The sequence below is a fragment of the Equus caballus genome, chromosome 22 (assembly GCF_041296265.1).
Source record: "Equus caballus isolate H_3958 breed thoroughbred chromosome 22, TB-T2T, whole genome shotgun sequence".
Classification (NCBI taxonomy): Eukaryota; Metazoa; Chordata; class Mammalia; order Perissodactyla; family Equidae; genus Equus; species Equus caballus.
The window spans coordinates 24,792,060-24,805,505 of record NC_091705.1 but is presented as its reverse complement, the minus strand read 5'-3'; the positions used below and the strand labels follow the sequence as shown (position 1 = coordinate 24,805,505).

The window sequence follows — 13,446 nt, the reverse complement described above, 5'->3', positions numbered from 1 at the left end:
CAGTCCGTCCCTCACAGAGTTGTGTGGACCAGCAAGATGGCTGCTTGGCAAAATGGGCACAGGTTCCTCAGGCCTTTTGGCAGGAAAGTCAGATTCCCTCCTGGAAAGAAGGAGCTGCTGTGATCCTGAGGCAACAGCATGTGTTAGCGTGTGGCCCATGTTGTACCCCGGCAGAGGGGAACATGACTGTGAGGAAGGGGCAGGGACGAAGGGGAAACCGAGGGCCTGCACGTGAGGGAGGAGGGGCAACCTCGAGAGGACCTGATTTGTCCTGGGAAGAAGAAAGTGGGGCCTGCTGGGGGCCTGGGAGAGGAGACCAAAGGGCTGGGGAGCTGGAATGTCACCTCTCTGAGCAAGGGGTCCCGTAGCCATGGGACCAACTCCCGGCGCCACCACTTGCACACTGTGTGACCTTGATGAGTCACTATACCTCTGTGAGCCTCAGTTTCCTCATCTGTCAAACGGAGACAACAGTGGTGTCTCCTGGCACAGGGGTGTGGGGAGGAATTAACGAGGTAGCATGTGCCAGCAAAGCAGCCCTCCGTGATGGTGGTGGTGTTGGCATAAGGAGTGTGAGGTTGCCTCGGCCACAGCCTGGGGGATGAACCGAGTTCTGGGGCATGGATGGAGGGGCCTCGGGCAGAGGGAGGAGCTGGTATCCATGGGGCAGCACCATGGCAGGTGGCTGTACAGGCCCTCAGGGCTGGCAATGGGTGGGATGGGCGAGCCCTGGGGGCTGGAGGCCGTGGGTGCTCTCACATGCTGCTCGAAGAGGGAGCCTGACCCTTCAGAGGGCATGGAGGGGTGGGCTGGCATACGGCCGCATCACCCTACTCCTGAGTCCAGTCAGATCAGATGCCCCCTGATCCTCCACAGGGCTCTCAGAGTCCCTGGAGGGGAATGGAAGAAAGCACCAGGTGGAGCTGTCCCCAGAAGGTGACTGTCCTATTCCCGCTGCCTGCCTGGTCCAGAACAGGTGCTCACTAGATACCCACTAAATGTGCGTGGGGACGAGTCAAGTGTTCTGTCACTGCCACAGACTGGCTGTGTGACCCTGCATCAGTTTCTTGCCTTCTCTGTGCCTCAGTGCCCCATTTGTCAAACAAGAAGGTGGGGCTGAAGAGTCCCAAATGTGCCTTCCAGCTCTGGATCCATGTCCCTGCCACCCTGGTGGCATACCCCCTCACCCCCAAATCCCGAAGGAAGGAATGCAAACAGGCCCCTCAGGAGAGTGCAGAAATGGACTTTTATTGCTGGGGGTGGAAAGTATCTAGCTTAGATGCCGCCATCCCGACTGTGAGGAGAAGGAGTATCTGAGAGGTGTCCTTGTGGCTGGGCTCAGACTTTCACTCCAGTTGGATGGTGTCACCTTTCCAGGGGGAGACGCTACAAGGGAACGAGGTCAAGCCACCAGGAAGCAATCTGGAAGAGGCCACAGGGGGTTAGGGCGTTGACAGTAATGGCCGACCTTACAGCAGCACCCGCCACTCACCAGACACCGCACTGCCCCAGCACTTTCCCACAGCACCCTGCAGGCCTAAGGCCTTGCAGAGGGGACTGGCACCGGTGGTTTGGGCCCTTTCTCTGGCACCTGGCACTGACCCATCCTCCCCCTCCCCCCTCCCTCACCTTAGGAACAACGGCAGATGGGAAAACACTGATCAGAGGCCAAGACTGGAGCCAGGTTGAGGGCTCAGTATATGATCAGGATCGTGGGTCAGTCGGAGATCAGGGTCAGGGCTCAATCCGTGACCAATGTCCTCACTCAGTCAATAACTGGGGTCAAAGCTCCAGTCTGTGACTAGGATCTAGGCTCAGTCTAGGGCCAGAATCAGAGCTTAGTCTGGGCATATAATTAAGGCTCAGGGCTCAGAGTGTGAGCAGGATAAGGGCTCAGCCTGGGGCCAGGGTCAGGATCAGTCTGTGACCAAGATCAGGGCTCAGTCTGCTGCTAGACAAAGAAGAGAAGTCAAGCTTTGCTCCCACTTCACCGCAGGCCCCTATGGAGCAGCCCATCTTCCCTTGGTGCGGGGCCCAGAGCCCAGCTCCTTACCAGCAAGTGGGCAGCACAGCAATCCTCCTCACCCACCCTCTTCAGAAGTCTAACGGCAGCTGGATCCCCTGCTCAAGTTTACCTGAAGAGACAAAATCAGCAGCAGGACTCAGTCTCCACTGCTGGAAACCAGACCCCAACGGCTTTCACGCCCCAGTGGGCCAGTCTGACCGCCATGGGACCTCAGGCATGTCACACCTCCTCTCTGAGCCTCAGTTTGTTCATCTGTAAGATGGGTATAACAGTACCCACCCCACAGGACTGTTGCAAGGATCCAATGAGATGGTGTACACGGAGCACAGAGTAATTGCCCAAGGAACTGGACCTACTGGATGGCTGTTTTGCAGAAGGGCCATCTCCAGGACCTCGACACCTTCACTTACTGCAGCAGCCCCAGCAACTCCAGCCACGCCTGAGACCCAAAGGCCAAAGAAAGTCCCCAGGGGTTGGAGGAGAAGCCACAGCTCCTCATAAGAAGGAAACGACAAGGGATGGAATCTTTTAGCCATGCCCACTGGGTATTAGGCTCTTTGTGCTTTTTTTCATCCACTCTTTAGGCCCACAATGTTTGCAATCCCCTTTCACCAGGGAGGAAACTGAGGCTTGGAGAGGCGGAGCCACCTGACCGAGGCCCCACAGTTGCTAGGCAGCAGACCCAGGCTTTGAACCAGATCTGGCCCATCTTCTTTCTCACATCATTCTGCCCGGCAGATTCTGCGTGTTGAACAACGGATGACGGTGGGGGGGCTCCTGAGGCCCACAGAACCCTTCAGTTCTGCAGGGACCCCTCCACCCACACTCTCCCAACTTGCTCAGGATGCTGGGTCCTTCTGTTTCTCCAGGGTTCCCTGACCAGACGGCCCGTGGGGCAGGTGCGGAGCTGCATGCCTGCCCTTGGAAGGCTGCAGAGGGAATGTCCCCATATCCCCAGGCTGTGACTTACTGATGAGGTCATCAAAAGAACTTATATCCAGGCTGTGGAGGAAGACGCGGATCAATGGGCACGCCTGAAGAGGGGAGAGGGAGAGAGAGAGGGAGGGAGGGAGAGGAGGAGAGCCGGACGGAAGAAGGAAGAAAGAAAATCATTATCAGCTGGGAACAAACTGCCTGCCACCCACACAGATACTGATTACTTGGGACCTTAGGACCTTTGGCCCTTAGGATTCTAAAACAATGGAAACCTAGAAGTCCAAAAATCTGAGAACCATGAGATGCTCAAATCCTAAAACCTTAGAACATCAGAATCCTAGAACTTTAAGAATCTAGAGTGTTAACACCCCAGAACCCTACACTCTTAGAAACCTTGAACTTTGGCACCCTGGAATTTGAGAGTCAAATGGAGCCCTGGGAAATGTAGAACAGTGTTTACCACGATTTTGGGTGCATACAATTCCCTGCGGATCTCAACAGATCTGGGTGGGGCCTGCGATTCTGCATTTCTAGCAAGTGTCCAGCTGAGGCTGGCAGGAGGGCCACGCTTTGAGTAGCAGGCCTCCGGTTCCATGACTCACAGAGCCACCTGGAGGATTTTTTTTTTTTTGTAAACCTAGGTTCCCAGCTGCCTTCCAGAATGACTAATGTAGGCTCTCTGGAACTTTGGGCACCTGGTACATATGGTTTTGTACGATGCACAGATGATGAAAACTATAGGACAGTGTTTATTTTTTAATTACTTATATGATAAGTGATATTAGTTTTCTATTTATGGTAAGGACATAAAGTTTCCTTTTTAAAAATAAAGGCATTTAAATAAATTTAATTAAGTAAAATTGTGTTGATTAAAGAAAAATCTTAGCTAACAAGGCATATTGGTAGTACACGGATATGGCAAATGGTTCAAATTTGGAACTCAGAGATTTCAGCTAACGTCAGGCCTCTCCCCAACAGACCACTCCCCTAAGCAAAGGGGGGCCACTTCTGGCTGACAGCCCAAAGTTTGCATCACAGAAGGAAAGGTGCCCAGAGATTACAGTTTGGCCTGTGGATGCTACACTTGCCACCCTCCCCCTGCCGCCAGGGCTCTGGGACCCCAGGAGTGAAGGACTCACTTGTCTCTGCACCAGGGAGGACACAGCCTTGCTCAGGACGCCGGTCAAGGAGTCCACAACTCTGGAGACCAGTTCACTGCGGCTGGAAAAGAGAGGGAAATGATAAAACCTGGTCAGGCGGGCAGAGCTGCCAAGCAGTAGGGGTGCGGAGAGGGTGGGAGATGGTGGAGCACCCAGAAGTCAGATAAACCTCAGGGACATTGACTCTCTAACCAGAGACAGGGCCTCTATCCAAAGGAAACGTCACTTAGAACCCCACATCTGAGCAGCAGCTCACCCCAGTACCTAAGAGAGTCTCATCACAACCCTGAGACTTCATTCATTCATTCAACACATATTAATAGAGCATCAGCAATGAACCAGGCACAGAGTTAGGCCCTGGGGACACAGGGATAAGCAAAGCACCAGCATCTCCTAATCTGGTACCTAAACATTAAACAAGTCTTGCTCAGGCTTTCAGCGTAACCATCACCTCCTCAGGGAAGCCCTCCCTGGCTGCTCACCTAAGGGATGTCTTTGTATCATAGTGTCCTGGTAAGCATACTGCTCTGCCCAGACTCCTAGAAATCTGACATTTTCCCTGAGGGCTCTTAGACGGACTCAATGCTCGCCCATCTACCTTTCCCTCAGGACAATAAGCTCCATGAGAACAGGGTCCTTGTCTGTTGTCACCCATAAATTCTCCAGAGCTCAGAATGGTGGCACGATGTGCCAGAGCTCTGCCTGGCACAATGCAGATGCTCAATACGTTTTTGGTTGAAATAATGAATGAAGTAACATGCAATTAAATATATAGTGACACCTTGTGACAAGTACACTGAAGGGCAAGAGTAGACTCTCAGGAGAGAGAATGGGAGGAGTCGTGCTTCAGGCCCTGAAGGATGAGAAGCACATTGAGGTGGGAGCGCGGAGAAGGTGGTCTTGGTGCCAGAATAGCCATGCACAGGTCTTGAGGTGGGAAAGAACTCGTCCAAAGCACAGAACAAAGGCCAGTTTGTCTGGAGCAGAGTAGCAAGAGGAGAGTGTGGGTGTGTGAGGGGTGCCAGGACAAGCAGAGCCCAGCTGGGCATGGGGAGGGCTTGGGACTTCATCCTAAGCAGGAAGAAAAGGCCCAAGACGACCGAGAGCAGCAGAGTGGAATGTCATCTTAGAGATGTGGACTCTGAGACCCAGAGTGGCGGGAGGAGTTCCCATGCTCAGCAGGGCTCAGGCCTCTGAACTTGTGTCCCAGCCTTTCCGACTAACATCAGGCTGTGTTGCCTTTCTTTGGTTTTAGGGGGTACTTAGGCAGCCTCTGATCGGGCCTCTTGGTGGGGGGAGGGTAGAGTGACCTCTGCCCATGGCCATCAGGACTGAGAGCCCAGGACCCAGCCTCGTCCCCCTCCAAGTCCACCTGCCCCAGCCCCGAGCTTCCAGACCTCTTCTCCACTCCCACCATCACCAGGGTCACCCTTTCTCTCTCCACGCTCTTCACTGGGCCAAACCTGCCCTTTCGAGAACACAGTTTAAGATGTAGATTTTTTGGATTAACAGAGATCAATAATTTAAATGGAAAGGATTAAATTTTCATCATCTTATTTCAGGAATTTTCCAGTGGGTGGAGGATGGTCTGGGGACAATTTGCAACTATAGAGACCACGGCAGGGGTAAGTATTTACTCCTCCTCTCCCCTCTCAACTGGAGGCAAGAAGGTAAATACAATTTTTATCATCACTGCTATTATTGGAAGACGTCACATAATGATAAAGGGATCGATTCTTCAAGAAGACGTAACAATCCTAAACGTGCATGCACCTAACAACAGAGCTTCAAGACACACGAAGCAAAACTGATAGAGCTGAAAGGTGAAATAGGAAATTCACGATTGTGGTTGGAGAGGTCAACACTCCTGAGTCAGTAATGGGAAGAACAGGCAGGCAGGAAGTCAGCATGGATATTTGTATGTGCCAGGGTCTATGCTAAACACTTGCATTTTCTCATTTGGTCAGTTCAGCAGCCTACGAGTAGGTATTTTTATCATTCTCAGTTTGCGGATGTGAAAACCGAGCCTCAGAGAGGTTAAGTTGGTTACAAAGTCACAAGTCAGTGGTCAAAGGTGGTATTTGAATCAAGGTCTGTCTGACTCAGAGCCTGAACTCTTTTTCACCACATTGTGCCACCTCCCAGCTATAGGATTAGGGCTGAAATCAGGGGTCCTTGACTCTCACAGCCCAGCTCTGTTGAGATGGATGAGCCTTACTTGTCCAGCAAGGTGAGTGAGATGCTGGCTGAGTCGTCGCTGCATTCTCCTAGGACCACTGAAGGGAGGCCAGTCTGGGCATCAGTTTCAACTCTGACATCAGTCTGGAGTTCCAAGGAACCCTTCAGGTCGACGACCTGGCCAATGACAGGCCTGCAGGAAATAAGATTCACAGTTAACGGAAGTCGAGAAGGCCCTTCACGTTGTCTACTCAAGTTCTTTTACTGTGTGGACATTTTCCAGGATGTCATTGGATAATGTTAACATTGTATTACAACAATAATGTTAACATTATATTCCTCACGGGATTTATATAGTTACATCGGTGGCTTCTTCTCCTGGCCATGTGGGTTTGGTTCATATGAAATTTTTACACAGCATCACACTAATTAAAATAATAATCATAAACCTTTATTGAGCACAAATTATGTTAGGCACTTTAAAAAAGTATCTTTCCTGGATTAATCCATCTAATCATTACAGCAATCCCATGAGGGAAAAATACTACTATTATCTCTATTTTCAGAATGAGGGAATGTTGGTATAGAGAGTTTAAGCAACTATTCCAGGATCTCTTGGCTAATGAATGATGGAATCATAGTGTATTTAATTATAAAGAGTCTTTTACACATGCTCGTTTTCCTATTTATCTACCTCTTTTAAAATAACTAAAATACTTCAAAATTATATTTTTCACACATGCCCTTTATTATACACTGTTCACTACTATATACATTCATCTGTAATGGTCCTGGTTATTTAAACAGAATCTTGATAGATGAAACAATGCTGGAGGAAATTTTGCCAAAGGGTAGTAAACGCTCATGTATTCTCAATTTTTCAAATATTACAGGTAGATAAATGTTATGATTTCAAAAGTCTAGGTAATGGAGGATTCTTTTAAGAGAGACTTGTTTATGGCCAAAGTTCACTAGAACACTTTAAGGGTTAGGATTTTAGAGCTGGAAAGGCCCCCTCACATACAGATTGGGAGACTGAGGCTCACACCCAGACGCCAGCGTGGAACAGTGCCTGATTCCAGGTTGGAGACCCATCAGCCATGCTGCCCTGCTTCTCCCAGGACCCAGATTCTCACGATACTCACAGGGACACGCTGGCGGTACAGGTGATGGGGATCCTCAGGGTGGCACCTTGGCCATCAGGGGCCAGTTCGGCTTTGAGGTCCTGGATGTTGCCGTTACTGATTTTCAACCTGCGCAAAACCCACAATTCACCTTTGTCGTTGTTCGTGGCAACCATGTGCTGAGCACTTCTCCATGCCAGTATCATGCTGAGCATCGGGGCCCCACCAACCTTGCCTTCGCTGGTCTCCACCACAGCCCTGCTCAGAGATTTGATTCTCTCCACGTTATGGCACAACAGACTGAGGCTCAAACAGACGTGATTTCCCCCGAAGACTCCAAGAGGGAATAAGTGCCCAAGTCACAATCCGAACCCAGAACTGTTTGACTCCAAAACTCCATGTGTGGGACCAGCTATGTGGTGTGAATTCCAGTTTCCTCTCTCCCGTGGGGAGTCGGACATTTATCCTTAGCCATATTTTGAGAAGAAAAGTCTATTTCCTTGGAAAAGGAAGTTCAGGTGGAGGTGGATGGAAGAGAACTTTTGCCCTGATCCTGAAATTACAAAGTGTGGAAGCCCAAACCCACGAGATGCCCAGATTGGGCCTGCAGCCCTGCCTGTAATTTACGCAAGGTCTGGGGACCCTGGCCTCAGACTACCTTGGTTCTGTGGGGACAGACAATGTTTGTCCACCTCTCTGTATTTGATCTTAAAATTACCTCTCCAAAAATATGTATTTTCTTTTCTTGGAGCAAAGATCTTCTCCATGAAGCCCCAACTCACCCCAAAGAACCATCCACAGTTGGCAAGATCTTAGAAAGGGCATTTTCCACCAACTTCTCAGCTTCCTGGAACTTCTGCTTGGCTTGTTGCCAAATCTCGGAATCCTGAATTGTCTTCAAGTCACCCTTCACTTTCTGGAAGACACCTGACAAAAACGATCGCTATTTAGTGTTATGTACACTGATGAAGCAGCCACTATGCGCCAGGTACTAGATAAGACTATTTGCCTGTTATTCTACTTAATCTTCATAATAACTCAATGAGGTAGGTATTGATGTTATCTGCATTTTACAGATGAGTAAATAAAGTACTGAAAGGTTAAGAAATGTGCCTAAAGTCACACAGCCAGAGAGCCCTCATTCCTTCCATGCTGCCTTGATACTTATAATATATATGGAGCATTCATCAAGATAGCAATCAATCAACTGACCAGGCAATTGATAATGATTGTACTCCAGCTTCTAGTAGTGACTCAGAGGTCTATTTCTCTAAACGAGATGTCCACACGAGTTTGAAAAACCAGGTCAAAAAAAATGAAGAAATACTAAGAAATGGAAAACCTAGAATCAAGAAAAAAAATATGGCTCCAACACATGAAAGTGGCAAATGGGAGTCCCAAGATGACAGTTTCGTAGCTGGCCCAGAGGGTAATAATTCATATAGGAGCAGGAGGACAGAGTGTCCTAATGGGAGGTCTCCAGAGAAAAAAGGGGTTAGATAGAATAAATGATGGGAAAGTAGAATGGTGCATATAAAAGGAACTAAGGATAAGTCTGTAGAAAATAATTCAAGTGAGAAACAACAAGGCAATTACTAACTCAAGGAAAAACAAAAGACTGTACAAGAAAAGATATGTAATTTCAGTACTGCAACCTGGCTCTTCAGCAAACAGTATCTATCTGGTTATAATGATGCAGGCAGAGAATGCCAATTTAAATAAAACTATATCTGGTCCTATAACTTGTTGGATGACCTTGATCCAGACACTTCTGTTTCTGAGCTCAATTTTCTCAGCAGTGAAATTAGAAAGTGGATCCCTTCTGTATCTTTGAAGGTTGCCTAAGACCTGGCAAGGCTTGAAAGGCAGCCATTCACAGAAGTTACTTCCTCCTATAAAGAATGGTGGTTAGTGTGCTGTTAATATTTCCAGAAAATGAAAAGAAAGACTAGTTCTTTCAATAAATCTGAATAAAAGGGAGATATCACTAAACATAAAAGTAGGTAGCTAAATTTATAGCAACCTGGGCTAGGTAGGATTAATTTCCAAGGAGTTAATACAAATCAATAAGAAAATTAAACAACCCAATAGAAGAACGTGCTGATAATATGAACAAAATATTTAAGTTAAAGTATGTAAATGGATAATAAAATATGAAAAAGTGAGTAGATTCTTTCATAATTAGAGACATGTAAAGTGAAATGAATTACGATCTTTCACCTATAAGACTGGCAAAACATTTAACTTGTCCATACCAGTGCTGTCAAGGGAGTGGAAAGAAAGGTACTCTCACAGACTGTTTGGGAAAATGTTAATATGGGGATTATTTTTCCACATCTACTAGAACTTAAAATGGGCACACCTTTTGAACTTTTGAAATCTCACTTTTAGGAAATTATCCTGTGCGTATATTGAAAAAAGTTTACCATGATATAATATGTAAAAGGATATTCATTTAAGCATGGCTTGTTTCTGGAAAAATAATAAGCAAGTCAGCCAGGAGCTGAATAGCCACATTTCCCAGTAAACAATCCATAAAGGGTAGTCCCTGGTGGCAGCCTCTGGTAATGCAGGCGTAGTGATTAGGAGGCAGGCTCCTGGCTGCCACTCCTTATTGCCCTTGTTGACTCACCTTCAAGCGCCTTGTCAATGGTCTCAGCTCCTTTCTCAAGATCGGGTTTCAGCTTGTTGAAAACATTGTCTAATTTGCCGCGAAGATCCTCAAGAAAAGATGCTGAGGTCCCAGCGAGCAGGCCGCATAAGAGAAGAAGTTTCCAAAGCTGAAACATCTTTTGTCCTGGCAACTGGTCAGTCAGAGGAGGAGCAGGAGGGAGAATTACCCAGAGAGAAAAAGAATCTTTGACGAGCACCCATCACTCTTACACTTAACCTTCCTTTAAGATAGATGTGGTTACCTCCTGTTTTACAGCTGGGCAGCCACAGTCAGAAAGCTAGAGCAACTTGCCCAGAGGCACACAGGTGATGAGCGGAGGAGCTGGGATTTGAAAAGTCACACTTGACTGCAAGTCCATGCTTTTTTCCCAAAGTTCCTTTGCACAGGCTGGCTTCTCTGCCTGGAACATCTTTCCTCTTCTTCAAATTTTTACCTAAGTCACTTCTTACTGACTCTCCGGTTTCAGTAAGACATCATGCCCTCTGTGAAGGCCACTCCAGGCCCCTCCCAGAGTCTAGGCTAGGGGGTCCCACCCCACCATCTTGCTGCCTTCATTCTCTGATCAGAGTCCTGGGTACCAATTACCTGACGACTTGTCTGCCCCTCCCAGCAGGCTGTGAACTCCTTAGAGGAGGAACTATGACTTATTTCACTGTTGAATCCCCAGACCCCAGTAAAAAGCCTACACCCAGTACAGTGAGACAAATAAATGTTTGCTGAATAAAAATATGAATAAATGGGCAGCACATCATGATTCTGCATTGCTCATCAGTTTGGCGCTTCTCTTAATATAATTTCTCTACCTCTTAATTTGCTATATTCAGAATATTAGCTAATCCAAGCAGAACCATCCCTCTGCCTCTTGCTTCCAAAGCCTTCTGAAGACCACTGTGTGGGGGGTCATAGGGGGAAACCCACCACTCACAGGCTTGGAGGAGGATGCTCACGACTCCTTGCTCCCTTGCGCAGTCTCCTAGGGTTCTGCTGGTGGCGGTGGCCCTTAATATAGTGGCGACCAGATGGGATGCTGCCGTCAGAAGAAAGCCCTAGTTCCAGAGCCATCCAAAGAGACTCCAAAGTAAATAATTCCTGTCCAGGATGAGCAGAGAGACTTCCAAGCTAAAGGTCACCCAGGATGCTTGAATTGGAATGAACAGATAATGGGGAAGACTTTCTGCCAAGACTAAGACCAGGTTCTTGTGGAGCCCCCAGCTGCCAAGATGGTAGCCATTGTGGATGGGGGTTGGAATGAAGACTGAGAATGGATGAATTGGAGAATGTTCTGGTAAGAGGACCATAGTGATCATCCAGCCTAATTCTGTCATAATTCGGAAACTGAGGCTCAGAGAGGGGAAGCAACCAGCCAGAGGTGACCCAGCAAGACAGGGACAGAGACGGGGCCAGAACTGTGGCCCACAGAGAGTCAGGGTCAGCTACCAGAGAGGTCATTCTGACCTCTGTGTGTCTGAGTGTTCTACACCATCTCTCACGGTGGAGCTAGACTTAGTGTGAAAGTTTGCAAGGATGAGGAGCTCACTACCGCCCCCCTCCCAGCCTGCCTGCTCCATCCAGTGGCAGAGAGTTCCTCCTGAGGGTGAACAAAATCTGCCTCCACGTCACTCCATGTGTGGTCAACAGTGAGGCCCAGAAAGGTTAAGCACCTTGCCTGAGGCTGCACAGCCAGTATCAGGAGACACACCCCTAGGCGCATCTCAGGTCTCCCTCTGCACATTTGCCTCCATCTGCTCTACTCTCAGTGCAGCAGTCACAGGGGTCTCGCTCAGCTTAAACCCGACGTCCTACCATGGCCCATGGGACCATGACACTGGAGCCTGTGTCATCTGCTCACTGCCAAAACCAAACATCTCTTACCTCTCCCTCCAGGATCCCTACCCATCTTCCTTCTGTTCCAGAAGAATGCCCACCCCTTTCCTGCCTTGAGGCTCTGCACAGGCCATTCTCTCTGTCCAGGACTCCCCTCCCCGGGTGTCCCCAGCTCTCAACATCTCCTCAGAACCTCACTTACCACCCACCTGAGGTGGCCCCTCCCCATTGTCCCCTACTTCAGCTCCTTGCTGGCTTCTTTCATAGAAAGTCATCATAATTTGATACTTTAATTCTCTGCCCTCAGCAAATAGTTAACCACCCTGTGCTCTGTGGCTGTCCTCATAAGTGGGTCCCTACGACCCCGACCTGTCTTTAGAATGCTCCATGCTTCTCTCTGGAGCATCCTATAAAGCCAGCCACTACCTGGGAAGGTGGCAAGGGCCCCCTCACCAGAGAGGCTCAGAAATTGGACTAGATGACTGCTCAGCTCCTGTGTTACATGATGTGACTGTGAGCCGTGATTCTAAATTTCCCTGGTCTAGGTTTCAAAGACCGCTGCTGCACATGTTTATGATTCTTCCCCTCAAGCTTTCTTTCTCCCTGAGTCCAGCTGCCCTACGTGGATATCTTTCCCCCCAGGCTGCCTGTCTCTTCCCTTTCCTCACCCTCTCCTCCTTCCAAGACCCCCACCTCACCTGCTGTGGAACCACAGGGGCTACTGCTGGGGGGGGTTCCTCAGCATGGACCACACGAGGACAAAGTCAGCTTCTCCCACTGGCATCAGCCACCCTACACAGCTGAGCCCTGAGGTGACATAAATCGGAAGCTCTTATCCCCTGGCAGTGGGTCTGGGGAAGTGGCACAAGGAGGGGAGCCAAGCAGAGGATCTGCCCCGTCACAGGCAGCTCAAAGGCCCTGCTTCCTATGAGCCATATTCTCAGGGTCGCCCACCCTTCTGCAGCCTCGCAGGCCCAGCTTAGGTGAGAACAGGACTTGACCACACCCTCAAGGGAACCCCAAGTCTGGTCTACACCAGGCTAAATCCACCAAAGTGGGGAGAGGCCAGGCTCCCCTCCTTCCTCAGGTGCTCTGGATGGTACTCCTGACAGTGTATGGAACTCTGGAACACGCACATGCATGTTTGTACACACACACGTGCATGTGTACACATGAACAAGACAGCACAAGCTAGACTCATAGGAAGAAAACAGCGACATCTTCCTACCTACAATGAGGAGAACTTTTTACAGAATTGATGCGGTCTAAGCAAGCTGAGGAGTGGAGAGAAAAATTTCTTGGACTCTCAAGATCTGGTGGTAGTGCTTTTTTATTCAGAGAATAGCATGGGGGCAGGACCCATGGGCAGTAAGAGCTTCAATGTGTTGAGGGTAGAGCTAAATTTATAAGGCATAGATATGTGAGTTATTTTTTACCAGACAAGAGAAAGATCATGTAAAAAGTCACTAAAATGGTACCAGTGCAGGTGGGGTCTGGTTATTGTGTGGTCATATAACTTTAGAT

The 13,446-nt window shown here is 48.8% G+C and overlaps 1 protein-coding gene across 3 annotated transcripts; it reads right to left on the bottom strand.

Annotated features, from left to right (window-relative positions):
- Window positions 1-1,227: 1,227 nt before the first annotated feature.
- Window positions 1,228-11,145, bottom strand: BPIFA2 (BPI fold containing family A member 2). 3 transcript variants are annotated; one of them, XM_014734994.3, is made up of 9 exons: window positions 11,024-11,145; window positions 10,057-10,228; window positions 8,207-8,351; window positions 7,446-7,553; window positions 6,341-6,493; window positions 4,102-4,183; window positions 2,997-3,060; window positions 2,054-2,135; window positions 1,228-1,422 (listed from the first exon to the last, which is right to left on the bottom strand). In XM_014734994.3, the coding sequence occupies exons 2-8, from the start codon at window positions 10,211-10,213 to the stop codon at window positions 2,095-2,097; spliced, it is 750 nt and encodes a 249-aa protein (XP_014590480.2). In that variant the 5' UTR covers window positions 10,214-10,228; window positions 11,024-11,145; the 3' UTR covers window positions 1,228-1,422; window positions 2,054-2,094.
- Window positions 11,146-13,446: the final 2,301 nt, after the last annotated feature.

Excerpts from the sequence above, each read along its gene's own strand:
- BPIFA2 (XM_014734994.3), bottom strand. The coding sequence starts at position 10,213 with ATGTTTCAGCTTTGGAAACTTCTTCTCTTATGCGGCCTGCTCGCTGGG. Across the intron at positions 7,554-8,206 it reads ACTGTGGATGGTTCTTTGGG|GTTGAAAATCAGTAACGGCA; the intron begins GTGAGTTGGGGC and ends GGTTTTGCGCAG. Across the intron at positions 6,494-7,445 it reads TGTACCGCCAGCGTGTCCCT|GCCTGTCATTGGCCAGGTCG; the intron begins GTGAGTATCGTG and ends TATTTCCTGCAG.